The sequence below is a fragment of the Anolis carolinensis genome, chromosome 3 (genome assembly GCF_035594765.1).
Source record: "Anolis carolinensis isolate JA03-04 chromosome 3, rAnoCar3.1.pri, whole genome shotgun sequence".
Classification (NCBI taxonomy): Eukaryota; Metazoa; Chordata; class Lepidosauria; order Squamata; family Dactyloidae; genus Anolis; species Anolis carolinensis.
This window is the reverse complement of record NC_085843.1, coordinates 221,364,805-221,379,139: the sequence shown is the minus strand read 5'-3', so window position 1 is coordinate 221,379,139 and position 14,335 is coordinate 221,364,805. Positions and strand designations below refer to the sequence as shown.

The window sequence follows — 14,335 nt, the reverse complement described above, 5'->3', positions numbered from 1 at the left end:
TCTTTTAATGCAGACCTGTTTGTCTGGAATTTCCTTTCAGAATTTTCTGAAGCCTTGCAGCTTGCTCTGTTAGATAAAAGCCCCACAGCACTTGAGCAATGAGGCAGAGGAGTCAGCTTTTCCTTCAGAAGCACGTGCTTCCATTTGAAATAACCACAGCCCTTTCAATTCCCCTCCTGCTTTTGCACTTGGCAACTATTAAACACTTTACCATGATTTGGACCCTCGTTTGAAACATTTAGGAGCCCATGGTAGCACAGCGGGTTAAACCACTGAGTTGCTGAACTTGTGGACTGAAAGGTCGGCGGTTCAAATCCAGGGAATGGTGTGAGCTCTTGCTGTTAGCCCCAGCTTCTGCCAATGTAGCAGTTCGAAAACATGCAAATGTGAGTAGATCAATAGATACCGCCCTGGCAGGAATGTAACAGCGCTCCATGCAGTCATGTCAGCCACATGACATTGGAGGTGTCTAGAGACAACGCTGGCTCTTCGGCTTAGAAATGGAAATGAGCACCAACCCCCGCAGTCAGACACAACTAGACTTAATGTCAGGGGGAAACCTTTACCTTTTACCTTGAAACATTTAGCCTCTTGGCTCTTCAGCTGCACTTGCACATAGGAGCAGCCACTCTGCCAGTTTCCCTAGCCCTAAAATATTGGTAAAAGTTAACAGAAGATTTTAAAATACCATCAGGTATGCAACGTAAACCTGACCCAAATGGCAGGGAGGCGTTAGATGATGTCCATCTAACCATCCATCTAACCTTCCCTCCCTCCCTCCCTCCCTCCCTCCCTCCCTCCCTCCCTCCCTCCCTCCCTCCCTCCCTCCCTCCCTCCCTCCCTCCTTTCCTTCCTTCCTTCCTTCCTTCCTTCCTTCCTTCCTTCCTTCCTTCCTTCCTTCCTTCCTGTTATGCTCCAACAGTTCTTTGCTAGAGTATGTGCTGTTGTTCATTAGTCCCTCCACCATTGTGCAATGGATGCTCATTTGTAGAAGGGTAAAGGTAAACGTTTCCCCTGACATTAAGTCTAGTCGTGTCCGACTCTGGGGGTTAGTGCTCATCTCCATTTCTAAGCCGAATAGCCAGCGTTGTCCATAGACACCTCCATGGTCATGTGGCAATCATGACTGCATACGTAGTAATGTCACAGCAAACATTGAGGAATTCCTCACTTTTGTTCCCCACACAGATAGGGCCCATATTTTCTTCTGCCGTTGTCAATAAATAGATGGTCTCCCCTGGGATTGTTTTATTGTGTGGAATCAACCTTTTTGACAGTTACAGAAATGAGAAGAAACTCCACATCTCAATGAGTGAAATCGTTGCAACTGCCAAGTCTTCCTTGAGAAGTGCACACATGTCCTCAACTCTTTTTTTCTCTCCCTTTCAGGGTCCCTGGGGAGCAATACCTGATTGAGCAAAACATTGACTACAGCACTTGGGGTTTCTGGGAGAACCACCTTGCCCTCTTCTGTTTGGCAACTGTATTCCTCTTCTTTTCTTACATCCAACTTTTAAGAATAAACCGTTGGAAGTAGACCACCACTGCAAGAAACCTGGCAGGCATACAATGCCCTGCTGCAATCTTCTTATCTACCATCTTAATAAAATTAGGATATATTAGCCTAAATCCAGTTGTTAGTACCAAAATAGAGGAGACCCATGAAACTTACATAAGTATGCACTTAGCAACAGTCTGTTCAGTGAGGCTCTAGTTGCAACTAGCAAGTGAATTCTGGCCATCTCTTCATCTACTATGTTAATATTAAATTTTTAGGAGAATATAGGTGGAAAAGTTAAAATACACACAGTTCACTCTCATTGACATTGAGATTAAAAGATATTGGGTTTTTTCCCCTCATTTTCAAACTTCAGGCAATGCTGTCATACACACCTGTTCCCAATGATACACTCACCTGAGTTGAAATGGAGTTTTCAGCCAAAATGCTTAAACACAGGAATCAACATTCTGTTGACATTAGCTAATACTACACATTCATAAAAATAACAATTCAAGGGGAAAAATCAAATCAGACTGCTTCTGCAGTCATTTTACTTTTGCAGCAGGTTAAATACCCTAAAGCAGTGTTTCTCAACCTGGGGATCGGGACTCCTGGGGGGGTTGTGAATGGGGTGTCAGAGGGGTCGCCAAAGACCATCAGAATACACACATTTCTGATAGTCCTAGTTAGGTTCAAATCCATCATTGTTTGAGTCCACAGTGCTCTCTGGATGTAGGTGAACTACAGTTCCAAAACGCAAGGTCGATGCCCACCAAACCCTTCCAGTATTTTCTGTTGGTCATGGGAGTTTTGTGAGCCAAGTTTGGTTCAATTCCATTGTTGGTGGAGTTTAGAATGATCTTTGATTGTAGGTAAACTATAAATCCCAGCAACTGCAACACCCAAATGTCAAGGTCTATTTTCCCCAAATACCACTAGTATTCAAATTTGGGCATATTAGGTATTTGTGCCAAATTTGATCCAGTAAATGAAAATACATCTTGCATATCAGATATTTACATTAAGATTTATAACAGTAGCAAAAATCCAGTTATGAAGTAGCAACAAAAAAATTGTATGGTTGGGAGGGTCACCACAACAACAGGAACTGTATTAAGGGGTCGCGGCATTAGGAAGGTTGAGAACCACTGCCCTAAAGGGACCTGATGCTGTCTGATTTTGGAAGCTAAGCAGGTTTAGCTCTGATTAATACTTGGATGGGTGACCACCAACCAATACCTGTAAGCCATATTTCAGAGGAAAGAGTGGGCAAAACCACTTGTTGAGTACTGTATTCCTTGCTCAGGAAAACCATATGATATTCAAGGTGTCACCATAAGTCAACAGGCAATGTGAAGGCACATATATACGCAGGCACATGTCTGCAACAATAGTTTTGATACCTTGTTCTATCACTTTGTTCGTCTTCTAGGACGTTAGCTTTTATTAAGCACTTACAATACTTATGGCAGCTCAGGACTTTTTGCACATTTTTTGCTTAGTGACTGCATCCATTTGTGTGAATGGGCCAACAACAGACAGTCCCTCTGTATCACAAGATTGCAGATGGAACATTGTGTCATACAAAATGTTTCTAAGGTCTATTCGCACATTCAGTTTGCATTTACTAAGTGTACACTAATCAGACATTCAAAATTTAATGTGTACATATTTAAATCAAACTGGACATGTATCAAAACTAGGTAGGTGTTAACTACAGATTAGGACAGATGGAGGTAAACAAACTAACAAGAAGGAAGCACTCTGGCCAAGGAAAGCATCCATTTGGAGTGGAGACTTGTAGGCAATCCTCTGCATGACTCCGAAGGACCAAGGACATAGGGAGTACTCCTGGACATCATGTTTACTGTGGGACTGAAATGACAATTGCCTAGGAGTGGTTTTAGTAGTTTATTCCAATATACCAGCCGTGGTGCTATATCTAGATGGCTCTTGATTTCCTTATCCATGTTTTTGTGATATTCTGGCTAGATTGCTGCAAGGTGCTTTAAGGATTGCCTTTAAAGGTAGTTCGGAAATGTTCACTAGAGCAAAATGCAATTATACAAATACTGGTGATAGAAATTCTAGCCATGTAACAGCTACACAATTCCAGTTGTCCTGGTTGCTAATCTATTTCCAGGCACAATGTAAAATGCTGGCATTGATTGATATTCAAATCTCTGGGCAGTTTGGGACCAAGTTCCATAAAGGATTGCCATCCTGCTTACCCAACGTGCCTACATTTTGAGATCAGCATTAGAGGCCTGATTCATCTGTCCAGAAGTCAAAACAATGAGGCTGGTGACACAAGGCCTTCTCAGTGGCAGCCCTTTACTTGTGAAACTCTGTTCTGGTTAATATATGCCAAGTCACATTCATACAGATCTACAAGTAGGTATTAAAGGGTCACCTGGTTCCATTGGCCTATAATTGAGTTTGGGTTCTACTAGAGCTGTTGCAATTATGGTGCTATTTGGTTTTAACCCTTCATTTTGATCGTATTGTTTGTCTTCGGTTTTACATTTTGTTATACTGTGCCTTGGGAGGATTTTATAAAGTGGCTAATGAATCTTTACAAGAAATAAACAAGATAACAGTCTTTTGGCTTTGTCAGATAATTGCACAATGATTCTTCTTGTCTCTTTGAGATGGAAAGTAAGTTATAAATGACAACACTATGATGCCAGTTACGAGAAATAAGAGAGAACTACCAATCTGGGGTGTTATGTACAGAAAATAAAATACAAGCCTTCTTTTTGTAATTCATGAAGGATAGGTCCTTGAAGATTTCCTTTCCTTTCTCGGGAAAAAGCTTCTCATTGTGCTATGTCTGCATTTGATAGCAGATCATTTCTATTAAAAATTGAAATCTCTCACTTGAATTAGATTTTTTCCCTTCCCTGCAGTGATTAAGAAAAGTCAGCAAACGTGGTTAGGATGATGTCGAACGCAGACCCCAATCCCCACCCCATATAAATATAAAATTATATTTTATAACTTTAAAATATTAAAGTTATTAGGACGGCACCACAGCGGAGAGTTCCTCAGGTGGCAGTAGCTTCAGGTTCAGTCGATCGATTATGCAGACATTCGCAGGACTGGAAAAGCCCAGCAGCAGCTACCAGTAGATTTAATTTTTGAACCTTTTACTTTAAAGTCGCGTCCTTTTTTGTAGATAGTTGCAGTAGTAATGTGACTAAATATAAAAAGGTTTTTTTTAAAAACAAAATCATTACATTTATTTTCTAAATAAACAATTACATTTTAAAGGCTTATCTGTACACCCCAGAACATCAATCAACAGAGAAGAGACAGAAGAAAAATACTGTACAGCTCCAAGACTCAAATTAATTAGAGATACCAAATATGTCCTATCAAAAAAAAAATTATGTACATTAGTAAACTGAACTTTTAAAACCATTGTCACTGAAGTAAGGAGTCATGACATGACTTGGATCAGTGGTTCTTATTCGAAAGGCACGAAAGACTCGCGAAGGCCTCTGGAGTGTTTTCAACATGCCATCAAAAGTGGCGTAGAAACGTGATTGCACAGGTAATGAAAATCACTTCCATAAAATATAAGAAAATACTTCATTGGTTACCAATCTGTATGAAAAAACAATCTTGAAAATTACAATGGTAATTATTAATCAACATAAGCTTCTATGTAAGAATGATTCTAGTCATGACCTGCCACTCTCATGAAATTGGCTTAGTGGTGAGGCCAAAGGCTCAAAAATATTACAAATAAATAAGTAAAACCTGCATGAAACTCATAAAACTGAATGCTCCATGAGCAGATATGGGCTGAATATGTCCCTTATCATTTTGCTCTCAAATGCCTTGAAATTGGCCTACTTGTCAAGAGCTGCAAGGTAACCAAAGGTAGGATTTCAGACATTTTTAGTCACCTTTAGTCATCATACAACAAATATAAATGTAAGTAGAGTAATTGCAATGCCATGAGTCAGGTTTATATAATAAGTAAGTGCAACCCCATATCCGCAGGACCAGTACCCGCGATTTCACGTATCCACGTCTAGAATAAATACATTTTCTCTAACAATTTTCTAGGTCCTGCACAATTCTATGACACCAGAAGTTGACCATAAAGTTGTGTTGGAAGACCTAGAAAGGTGTTATCTATAGGCATTTTCTAGGTCCTCCAGTGCAATTCTATAGTACAATATACGTGGTTTCATATTTCTATAGTAAATCCAGCGGCTACCCCTCTCCCGCCATGGCTGCCTCCGCAGAAGCCGAAGCCAAGATGCTGGGCGCCGAGGATGGGCAAAGCCCTGCGCACATGCACTTGACCATCGCCCAAAATGGCCGATAGTCCTGTGCGCATGCGCAGAGCTTCCAAACGCCCTGCGCACGCGCACAGTCTCATCGCCCATTTTGGGCGATGGTCCTGTGTGTGTGTACAGGGCTTACACACTCGCCCATGCAAACAGGTGGCTGGTGGGCCTTCAACCAACTGGAGAGCACGCCCGCCACCCAGAAGGCGGGCCCATGCCGGTGTGCACCGCGGCCTCACCTGCCGCCGCTGAAGTCTGCAAGGCAAGTGGGGTTTATTTTTCTGCCATTGTTTTGTGAGGGGGGGTGCCAAAATTCTGTTCGCCTACTACTAAAAATTACCTAGGGCTGGTTCTGTTGCTAGGTTGTCATGTACTGAAAATGACTGGAAATATAATTTGAAATAATGTTGATTTTTTTTTTCTTGTTAGTGGCCCCATCATTTAAGCAGATAAGCTTGGTGGCCTTTGTACGCAGTTTGCCTACTATAATTATTTTATTAGCTTCAATAACATTTTTTCTGTTGGATTAGCTACACTGTTTACTGCAAAGTAGGAAAATGCCACAAGCAACACCACATTTAGATGTCACAACAGACAACACACTTCAAGGTAAGACCCAGTGATACTACGACAGTGAGTTCTCAACCTGTAGGCCAGGTGTTTTGGCCTACAACTCCCAGAAATCCCAGCTAGTTTACCAGCTGTTAGGATTTCTGGGAGTTGAAACCCAAAATATCTAGGGACCCACAGGTTGAGAACCACTGCTATAACAGATAATACTCAGGGCTTGAGTACTCTGAATATGCACACGGCTGAAAAGAATTGAGAGATTCATCTCCTAAGTACACAACATCATAATAGGTTTAACTGCTGACAGCACAGAAGGCGCAATGCAAAGGGATGGTAGTCCCACAGTTTTCTTCAGAGGACAACTTGGCATTAGGCAGGAAAACACATACAGCACCCAGCTCCAGCAAATTCAACGTCCATCTTCTGTCTCCCTCCGTCAAGCAGTGTCTCATTCTGCTTATGCTCCGTAATTATATCCTCTACACGGCTGATGTAGAGAAAAGTTAACACCACTCCAAGGAACTGTAAAAAAGAAAGTGCCAACAGTGATTAGGGAATATGATTTGGTCAATGGAATGTGAGTTTTTTAAGTAGCTGGCATTCACTTGGATATAAGGGATGGAACTGAGTTGATGGCTAAAACTTTATTAGTGCCTTAGACTAGCATAAGATTTATTGCACTGGTACAATAATTTTTTTCAAGTAGTGCAAAGAAACCAAGGGAGATGAGTACAGAAGGGAAGTTTATTCCTGAAAAAGGAATTTTGCTTCCATCCTTCAGTTTTCTTCTGTATGATTTTTTAAAACTTTTTTGCCAGATGAAGAAGCTAGTGGAGTTTCAAAGGCTTCATATGTTGGAAGCCTAAAATGCTGTAACAAGTTATGTTTTGAAGTTACTTCTCAATGGTATTTTGAGAGATATTTTGGCAGGACTTCTTCACATTTAATACCATGTTATTCGCAACTCAGGGATTATTATTTTTAGGTAACAAACAACAAAAAGAACAAACAATTTGAAAAACGAGTTATTTTCTGAATAATCAGCAATGGTAATGGATTGCTTTCAAACTACAATGAGAAAGAAGAAAATTATTTATTAAAAAGTAATGTTCCAAGTTCCAGGAAAAATGTTATGGCAATACGTAGATCCCAACTCAATGCTATTTTCAGAAATTGCATATGTAGGGAAACAAAGGGAATACTGTGATAAAAAGACAGCACCACCTCATATGGGAAAGATTTGGATAAAAGCCAAGTGGTTTCCCAAAGAGCCAAAAATAGTTTGGCATTTTACATGCAAAGCTGCCTTCTGGAAATCTCCCTCCTACTTATCCATACTGATCTCCCAAACACAATCAGCTTCTATATGTCTCTAAGGGATTTCCTTCCTCTCCCTTAAAGTTAGACATACAGTAGAGTCTCACTTATCCAACACTCGCTTATCCAACGTTCTGGTTTATCCAACGCTTTTTTGTATTCAATGTTTTCAATAAATTGTGATATTTTGGTGCCAAGTTCGTAAATACAGTAATTTCTACATAGCATTACTGTGTATTGAACTACTTTTTCTGTCAAATTTGTGGTATAACATGATGTTTTGGTGCTTAATTTGTAAAAGCATAACCTAATTTGATGTTTAATAGGCTTTTCCTTAATCCCTCCTTATTATCCAACATATTTGCTTATCCAACGCTCTGCCAGCCGTTTATGTTGGATAAGTGAGACTACTGTATATACATAACAGCATCAATGCTCTAAATGCAATGAAAGAACGGAGATCTGAATCTTTCCTGCTGTGCAACTCATTTAGGAGTTACAGTTTTCTCAAATCCTTTATACTGAGAAAGCTTTTCCAAACCAAAGCCTGGAAGAAATAAATGTTGATGACATCTCTAACAAGAATCTGGGGCTGTCTACCACTTAGCGTATGTCTGCAAAAGACTGCTAATTTGCAGCTCAGGCCCCCTCTACACTGCCATATAAAATCCAAATTATCTGTTTTGAACTGGATTATATGGAAGTGAAGACTCATATAGTTCAAAGCAGATAATGGGGATTATCTGATTTGATAATCTGGATTATATGGCAGTGCAGAAAAGGCCTCAGATGTGGCGGTGCTGCATCACAGATTCCTATAAGACCTTTAAGACCCATAATCACCATACATAAGAAAATGCACAGAAGTGTATGCAACGGCAAAGGTTCTTGCCTGTGACACTGCACCAGAGCATAGATAACTCGTCCGAAAAGGCAGCAGCGTCAGTCTGAGACCTTTTCTACACTGCCAGTTAAAATCAGTTTATCTGCTTTGAACTGGATTATATGGCTGTGTAGACTCACATGACCCAGTTCAAAGAAGAACATGTGGGTTATCTGCTTTGATAAACTGGATTATATGGCAGTGTTAGTCCATCCTAAGAGGCCTTCCTAACAATGTTGGACAGAAACTGTCAACTGTAATTAATTGTGTTGTTTATGGTTCCTGAGACTTATAGTTCCACACAACTTCAGTAAAGCCACATGATGCTTACATCACAGCTGGCTATTTTGCTCCATCTGGCTATTGAAGCAAATGTATAAATTATATTAATTCCTGCTGTTCCAGAATACAAAGTTGGGGGCAATGCTATTTGGGGAGTGTTATACAAAACATCTCAGCCATGTGCTAAGATGTTTCAACAAAACTTCAGAGATAAAGGAGTTGGGCAATGTCACAAAATACAGAAATTGGCCTCCTTTAACATGCACAGACAGAGAGGAAGGGTCTCACCTTGCACCATCCCTTCAGAGCTCCAAAACCAAAGGAAGGAGGGAAAGAAGAAAAGAATAAATATCTCCTTTCACCAAGGAGGCAATCAGTCCTACCTGTGGCAACAGAATACCAAGGAGAATGCCTGCCATGATGGCATAGTTGTCCAAAAACCAAATGAGTACTGCATTGGTGCATCCTCTCACGTGTATGAAGGGCTGAACACTCAAGCGCTGTAAAAATAACAACCACAGTCTTTACATAGCAGACTGACAAATCCCCTGGGGCAATATGGGCATTGTTTCAAAGGCTCGCTCAGAGTTCTACAGAATTTTCCAAAAAGAATGACCTGATGGATTTCGGTCAGCTTTATTTGGCAAAATTATTCCCTTACCAAACACTTTCTTGTAAAAGCTTCCCCCATGCTCAGATCATTGGAGGAGGCCTTTCTCCAAGAGCCTTCTCAGAATTGACATCAAGGGACAGACATTTTTTCTATAAAGGCACCCACACGGTGGAACTCTGTCTCCAAAGCACCCCAAGCTGGCTTAGTTTTTACTTTTAGAATACTAACGACAACATCGTTTGTTCCAACAGAATTTTGAACGAATAAAATTATTTCCTGGTTGCACAATCTGACATTGTAAGCAATACATTATTGTTTTGTAATCTACTCAAAGGGTTGACTTGTCTTGCTTTGTTGATGATGATTTATCACTTATAAGATGTCTCCATGTGTGCAACACTCCATTGATGATAATTTGATATAGGTAAAGGTCAAGGTTTTCCCCTGACATTAAATCTAGTCGTGTCCGACTCTGGGGGTGGGTGCTCATCTCCATTTCTAAGCTGAAGAACCAGTGTTGTCTACAGACACCTTCAAGGTCATGTGGCTGGCATGACTGCATGGAGTGCCATATAACCTCATATAAAGTTAGCTGGGATTAAAAAATAATGTGAGCGAACTGAAGATTTTCAACAAAAAAAATATCCCTATACTCTTAGTGATGGAATATCCCCCTCCCTCAATTCACTGCATGACAACATACAACTTGGTGGACTCACTGTGATACAACCTGCCTAGAATTATTGTGAGACAACACATATATGATCTCAGAAATCTGCACTGCATTTTGGAAAAATAAAAAAGCAAACTCAGGGATATTTTTTTAATACAGTTTAAAAACACCCAGTTAAAAACTAGTTTTAACCGTCTTTAATTAATTGGCGAGGGGGAGATATATGCAGGTGTACATTAGGGAAAATTGGTATATTTTTGGACATATTTCCATTAAAACATTTAATGCACTAGAAAAAAATACATATGAAAAATGTATTTCTCCACAGGAAGAAAAAAAACTAAGACTAATAGGAATAAAAGACGGAATTTCAAAACATGCAATGAAATAGAATAAAGGTTTTTACATCTCTAATATCAACCTCCCAGGGAAATCTATGGAGCCTTGCTTGATTGAACATCTATTTCAGCATGATTAAAATGAATTCTTAGATCAAGATACCTTCCTACTTTATTTAGTAGCATCTGATCTCATTTTAAAATCACAAATGGGTGAGAGAAAAACATGTAATTCATTCCTATTTGAGAATACTACTAGAATTCCCAAATGAGACAAAATGCTCTCCCGAAGTGCAATGAATGGTAGAGAAGGAAGGACATTTCTGTTTCTCAGGAACAACTGATGCAATTTGCAGTTCTTCTTGTTTCCTGTTTTGTTTCAGTAAAGGCAATATGCCAAAGAGATTCTAACTTTAATTATGATGCAAAGAAAGCACAAGGAACCTGTCTCTCATTAGTCTAATCTTTAGAGGTTTACTCAGAAGCAGATATACTTACAGAAAACCATCCTGTCCTAAACAGCAGATATGGTGAGTGTTATTAGGATCTGCTCAGGAGGAGGCCAGCTGGACTTTCAAATTATTTATGTACTCTACAGATATTGCATAGATGTTAAAAACTCTACAGGGGGCCGCGGTGGTGAAACAGGTTAAACTGCTGAGCTGCTGAACTTGCTGACTGGAAGGTCAGCATTTTGAATCCGTGGGACAGGGTGAGCGCCCATTGTTATCCCCAGCTTCTGCCAACCTAGCAGTTCGAAAACATGCAAATAGAAGTAGATCAATAGGTACCACTTCGATGGGAAGGTAACGGCACTCCATGCAGTTATGCTGGCCACATGACCTTGGAGGCATCTATGGACAACACCGACTCTTTGGCTTAGAAATGGAGATGAGCACCAATCCCCAGAGTCAGACACGACTAGACTTAATGTCAACCTTTACCTTTACTTTAAAAAATTCTACAGCAACAAACTAAATGTCCATGACAGAAACATACCAGAACATATCAAATACAAGTTTCAAGAGTGCAAAGTATAAAACTTCAAACAAGAAAATCATTAGTACATGCTCCTACCTCTTTGTCAATAGTGTTATATCCACACATGGTGTTGATAACAGCTGTCTGAGGGAGAAATGAACACATTGTAAATCCAATGCTACATGGATAGTTTTTCCAGGTCTCTTTTCAAACCAATATGACAAAACTATCCAAGAATATACTGTATTCATTTGCCTCCTTTTTACATGTCTTGAAATATTAAATAAATAATAAACACAACACACAAATACATTGACTACTTGTAGCATGTATTCTGGGATGCTCCAGAAGCCTGTAAGGGGTCAATAAGCAAGATGAAGAGATTCTCTCCAATGGAAAACATCACCAGAAGCTATGTTGTGCAGACATAGATACAGACAAGAGTTAATGCTGTCTTATTACGGCCATCTGGCAATTAGATCATCAGTAGTTTTATTCTTGTTTTTTTTTAAGTGCAGTCACCTTTGGCAAAAGTATGAATTGATTTACAATCAAATAGCTTACATCAATTATATCAGAGGCCATTTCTAATAACATTTGTTTATAGGCTAAGGCTGGCTGAAGGCTTCTCTTGGGTATTAAATCCGAGATGCAATTTAAGTATAGCGAATGTTGTCTCCATTGCCAGGAGAGCTTACCTCATCTGGTCTTATGTCTGCAGAAAGGATGCAGAGAGAGAACTGGGAGAGGCAACTCCAATGCAGAGCCTGACACATGGCAACTGGCTTTGGGTGGTGCCAACTTGAAAATAGCAGCTCTCGGCAAAGAAGAGTGCCTATTGTGTCTGTGCCCCACTTCTGGGTGAGCCTTTAGAAAGGTTTCAGTTCTCCAAAGCTGTGCTTATCACTAAATGCCATGTTGGAAGTAATCCATATGCTTTCTGTGTAGAAGATCCCAGGATGAATCTCCAGATCAGAAAGTTGGGTCAGGGAGCTGCTATCAATCATGGCAGAAAATAGCATGCTAGACAGATCAATGCTTTCAGTCCAAGGTAGCTTCCTACTTGCTAAGACGTGGTATGGTATTACATGTAGACTTCCTTCAACAGTTGATGTTACATTAGAGCACTTTTCTTGAGAAGAGAAGTCTAAAGAAACCTTCGCATGAAGTTGAAGCCTAGGGCTTCATGAGAAAGAAGACTGCCATGCAAAGAACTGTTGACCCTCTAGTTATCTCCCTGTGTGAACCAAGCTCAACATCAATATTACAATGTACATAATATGCCCAAAAAGTGGACTGGCTTATGAATGTTGTGCCTCCCTTGCTACTTTTGTTTGTCTGTTTTTGAAGAAAAAACTGACACATATTTGCCTTAAGAATCCAAACTACTCTAGAGATGACTCAGAAGACTTATGACATCAGACCTGCCACTCAATTAGGGCAATGTCTTCCATAAGTAGGTTTCTTCTGTTAAAACTCTACCACCCTGGACCTCAACTGAACTAAAGGTTCTATACGTTTATCAAGGAACAAAATTGTCCCTGCCATGTGAGCAATGTTAAGGTCAGAGTTTGGAAATGTTACTCTTTACTGCAATTCTCAGAATCCCCCAGCTAATGCAACTGGAGGATTCTGGGAAATATAGTCAAAAAGGTAGATTTCTGATCTCTGGGTTGCATGCACTCTGAAGGTTGCCCAGCAGTACTAGCCTTGAAAACCAGTGTGGTGGACTTTCGGAGATCAGAGTTCAATTCGTCACATGGCCATGATAAACCATTGGGTGACCTTGGTGGCGTCACACGGTCTCCGCTGCAGAAGGCCTGTGATAGGTCACTACAAGTCAGAAACTACATGAACGCATGCAATAACAACAAAGTACTAGCCTTTTGAATAATAATAATAATAATAATAATAATAATAATAATATTTTTAAAAAACTTTATTTGTATTCTGCCCTATCTCCCCAAGGGGACTCAGGGTGGATTCCAACATACAATGGCAAACATTCAATGCCTCCGTAAAACAAACAAATATTGACAAAAAATCCCAGAGAAACCCCGCATATAAAAATAACATTAAAACCTAACATCAAATTAAAGCTTAATATCAGTAAATTAAACCTAACATCAATACATTAAACTAGATGTAGTCATATGATAACATATAATCTAAACAAACATCCACATTAATTTACAACTACCAATTAGAATTCATGAAACAGTGTGGGTTGGTTATGTAGTCAAACACTGATCATTGGGCTGGTGTGGACTAGAAAGGTCCAAATGCAATATAGTTCTCAGCCAGGGGCCTGGTAGTGATCTCTCATTATCCAATCCTCCTCCTCTCCATATGCTTTTAAACATCTGCTTGATGGAAAGAAGGAGATACATAATTTAAGGAGAAATAGGTAGAGTGCCCAACTTTTTATTTCAAAATGCATATCCTCTAGTCTCCAGTCCCTTTCTAGAACTCATGTGTGCACCCTACACTCACTCCTTCTAGGGAGATAAACCTGCCAAAACAGGAAAATGCCAGTCCTCAAAGCCTCCAAGAGCTGTGGTTTTCTGTTTAAACAAGATATCATGAATATGGACAAATTGACCTCCCAGCTTGCCAAAACCCAGACAAAGAGTAGGAACAAGACCAACTGGACTTTATTCAAAGAATGGACAAAAGAAAATAAGCTAAAGTTATTAATCTAAAACGAAGTAAACCACAAAATCCCTCAATAAATTAAAAAAAAAAAAAGAACCACACACACACCGCACTTCGCTTTGTCTCCCCAAAGTATTTTTACAAAACTGTAAAACTTGTAAACGGACTTCCAACTCTAATTTCACTGTGGTGGGAAGGCTTGACTTGGGCCACAAATA

The 14,335-nt window shown here is 39.9% G+C and overlaps 2 protein-coding genes across 3 annotated transcripts in view; one reads left to right on the top strand and one right to left on the bottom strand.

Annotated features, from left to right (window-relative positions):
• LOC100567146 (broad substrate specificity ATP-binding cassette transporter ABCG2) overlaps positions 1 to 4,103 on the top strand; it is a 53,242-nt gene extending 49,139 nt beyond the window's left edge. For both annotated transcript variants that reach the window (XM_016995293.2, XM_016995292.2), the window contains exon 17: positions 1,390 to 4,103. In XM_016995293.2, coding sequence (XP_016850782.2) covers positions 1,390 to 1,537 — 148 coding nt within the window. In that variant the 3' untranslated portion in view covers positions 1,538 to 4,103. The remainder of the gene's footprint in view (positions 1 to 1,389) is intronic.
• Positions 4,104 to 4,618: 515 nt separating this feature from the next.
• tspan15 (tetraspanin 15) overlaps positions 4,619 to 14,335 on the bottom strand; it is a 39,068-nt gene continuing 29,351 nt past the window's right edge. The window contains exons 6-8 of the mRNA XM_003223687.4: positions 11,559 to 11,606; positions 9,241 to 9,357; positions 4,619 to 6,897 (exon numbers count right to left, since the gene is read on the bottom strand). Coding sequence (XP_003223735.1) covers positions 6,745 to 6,897; positions 9,241 to 9,357; positions 11,559 to 11,606 — 318 coding nt within the window. The 3' untranslated portion in view covers positions 4,619 to 6,744. The remainder of the gene's footprint in view (positions 6,898 to 9,240; positions 9,358 to 11,558; positions 11,607 to 14,335) is intronic.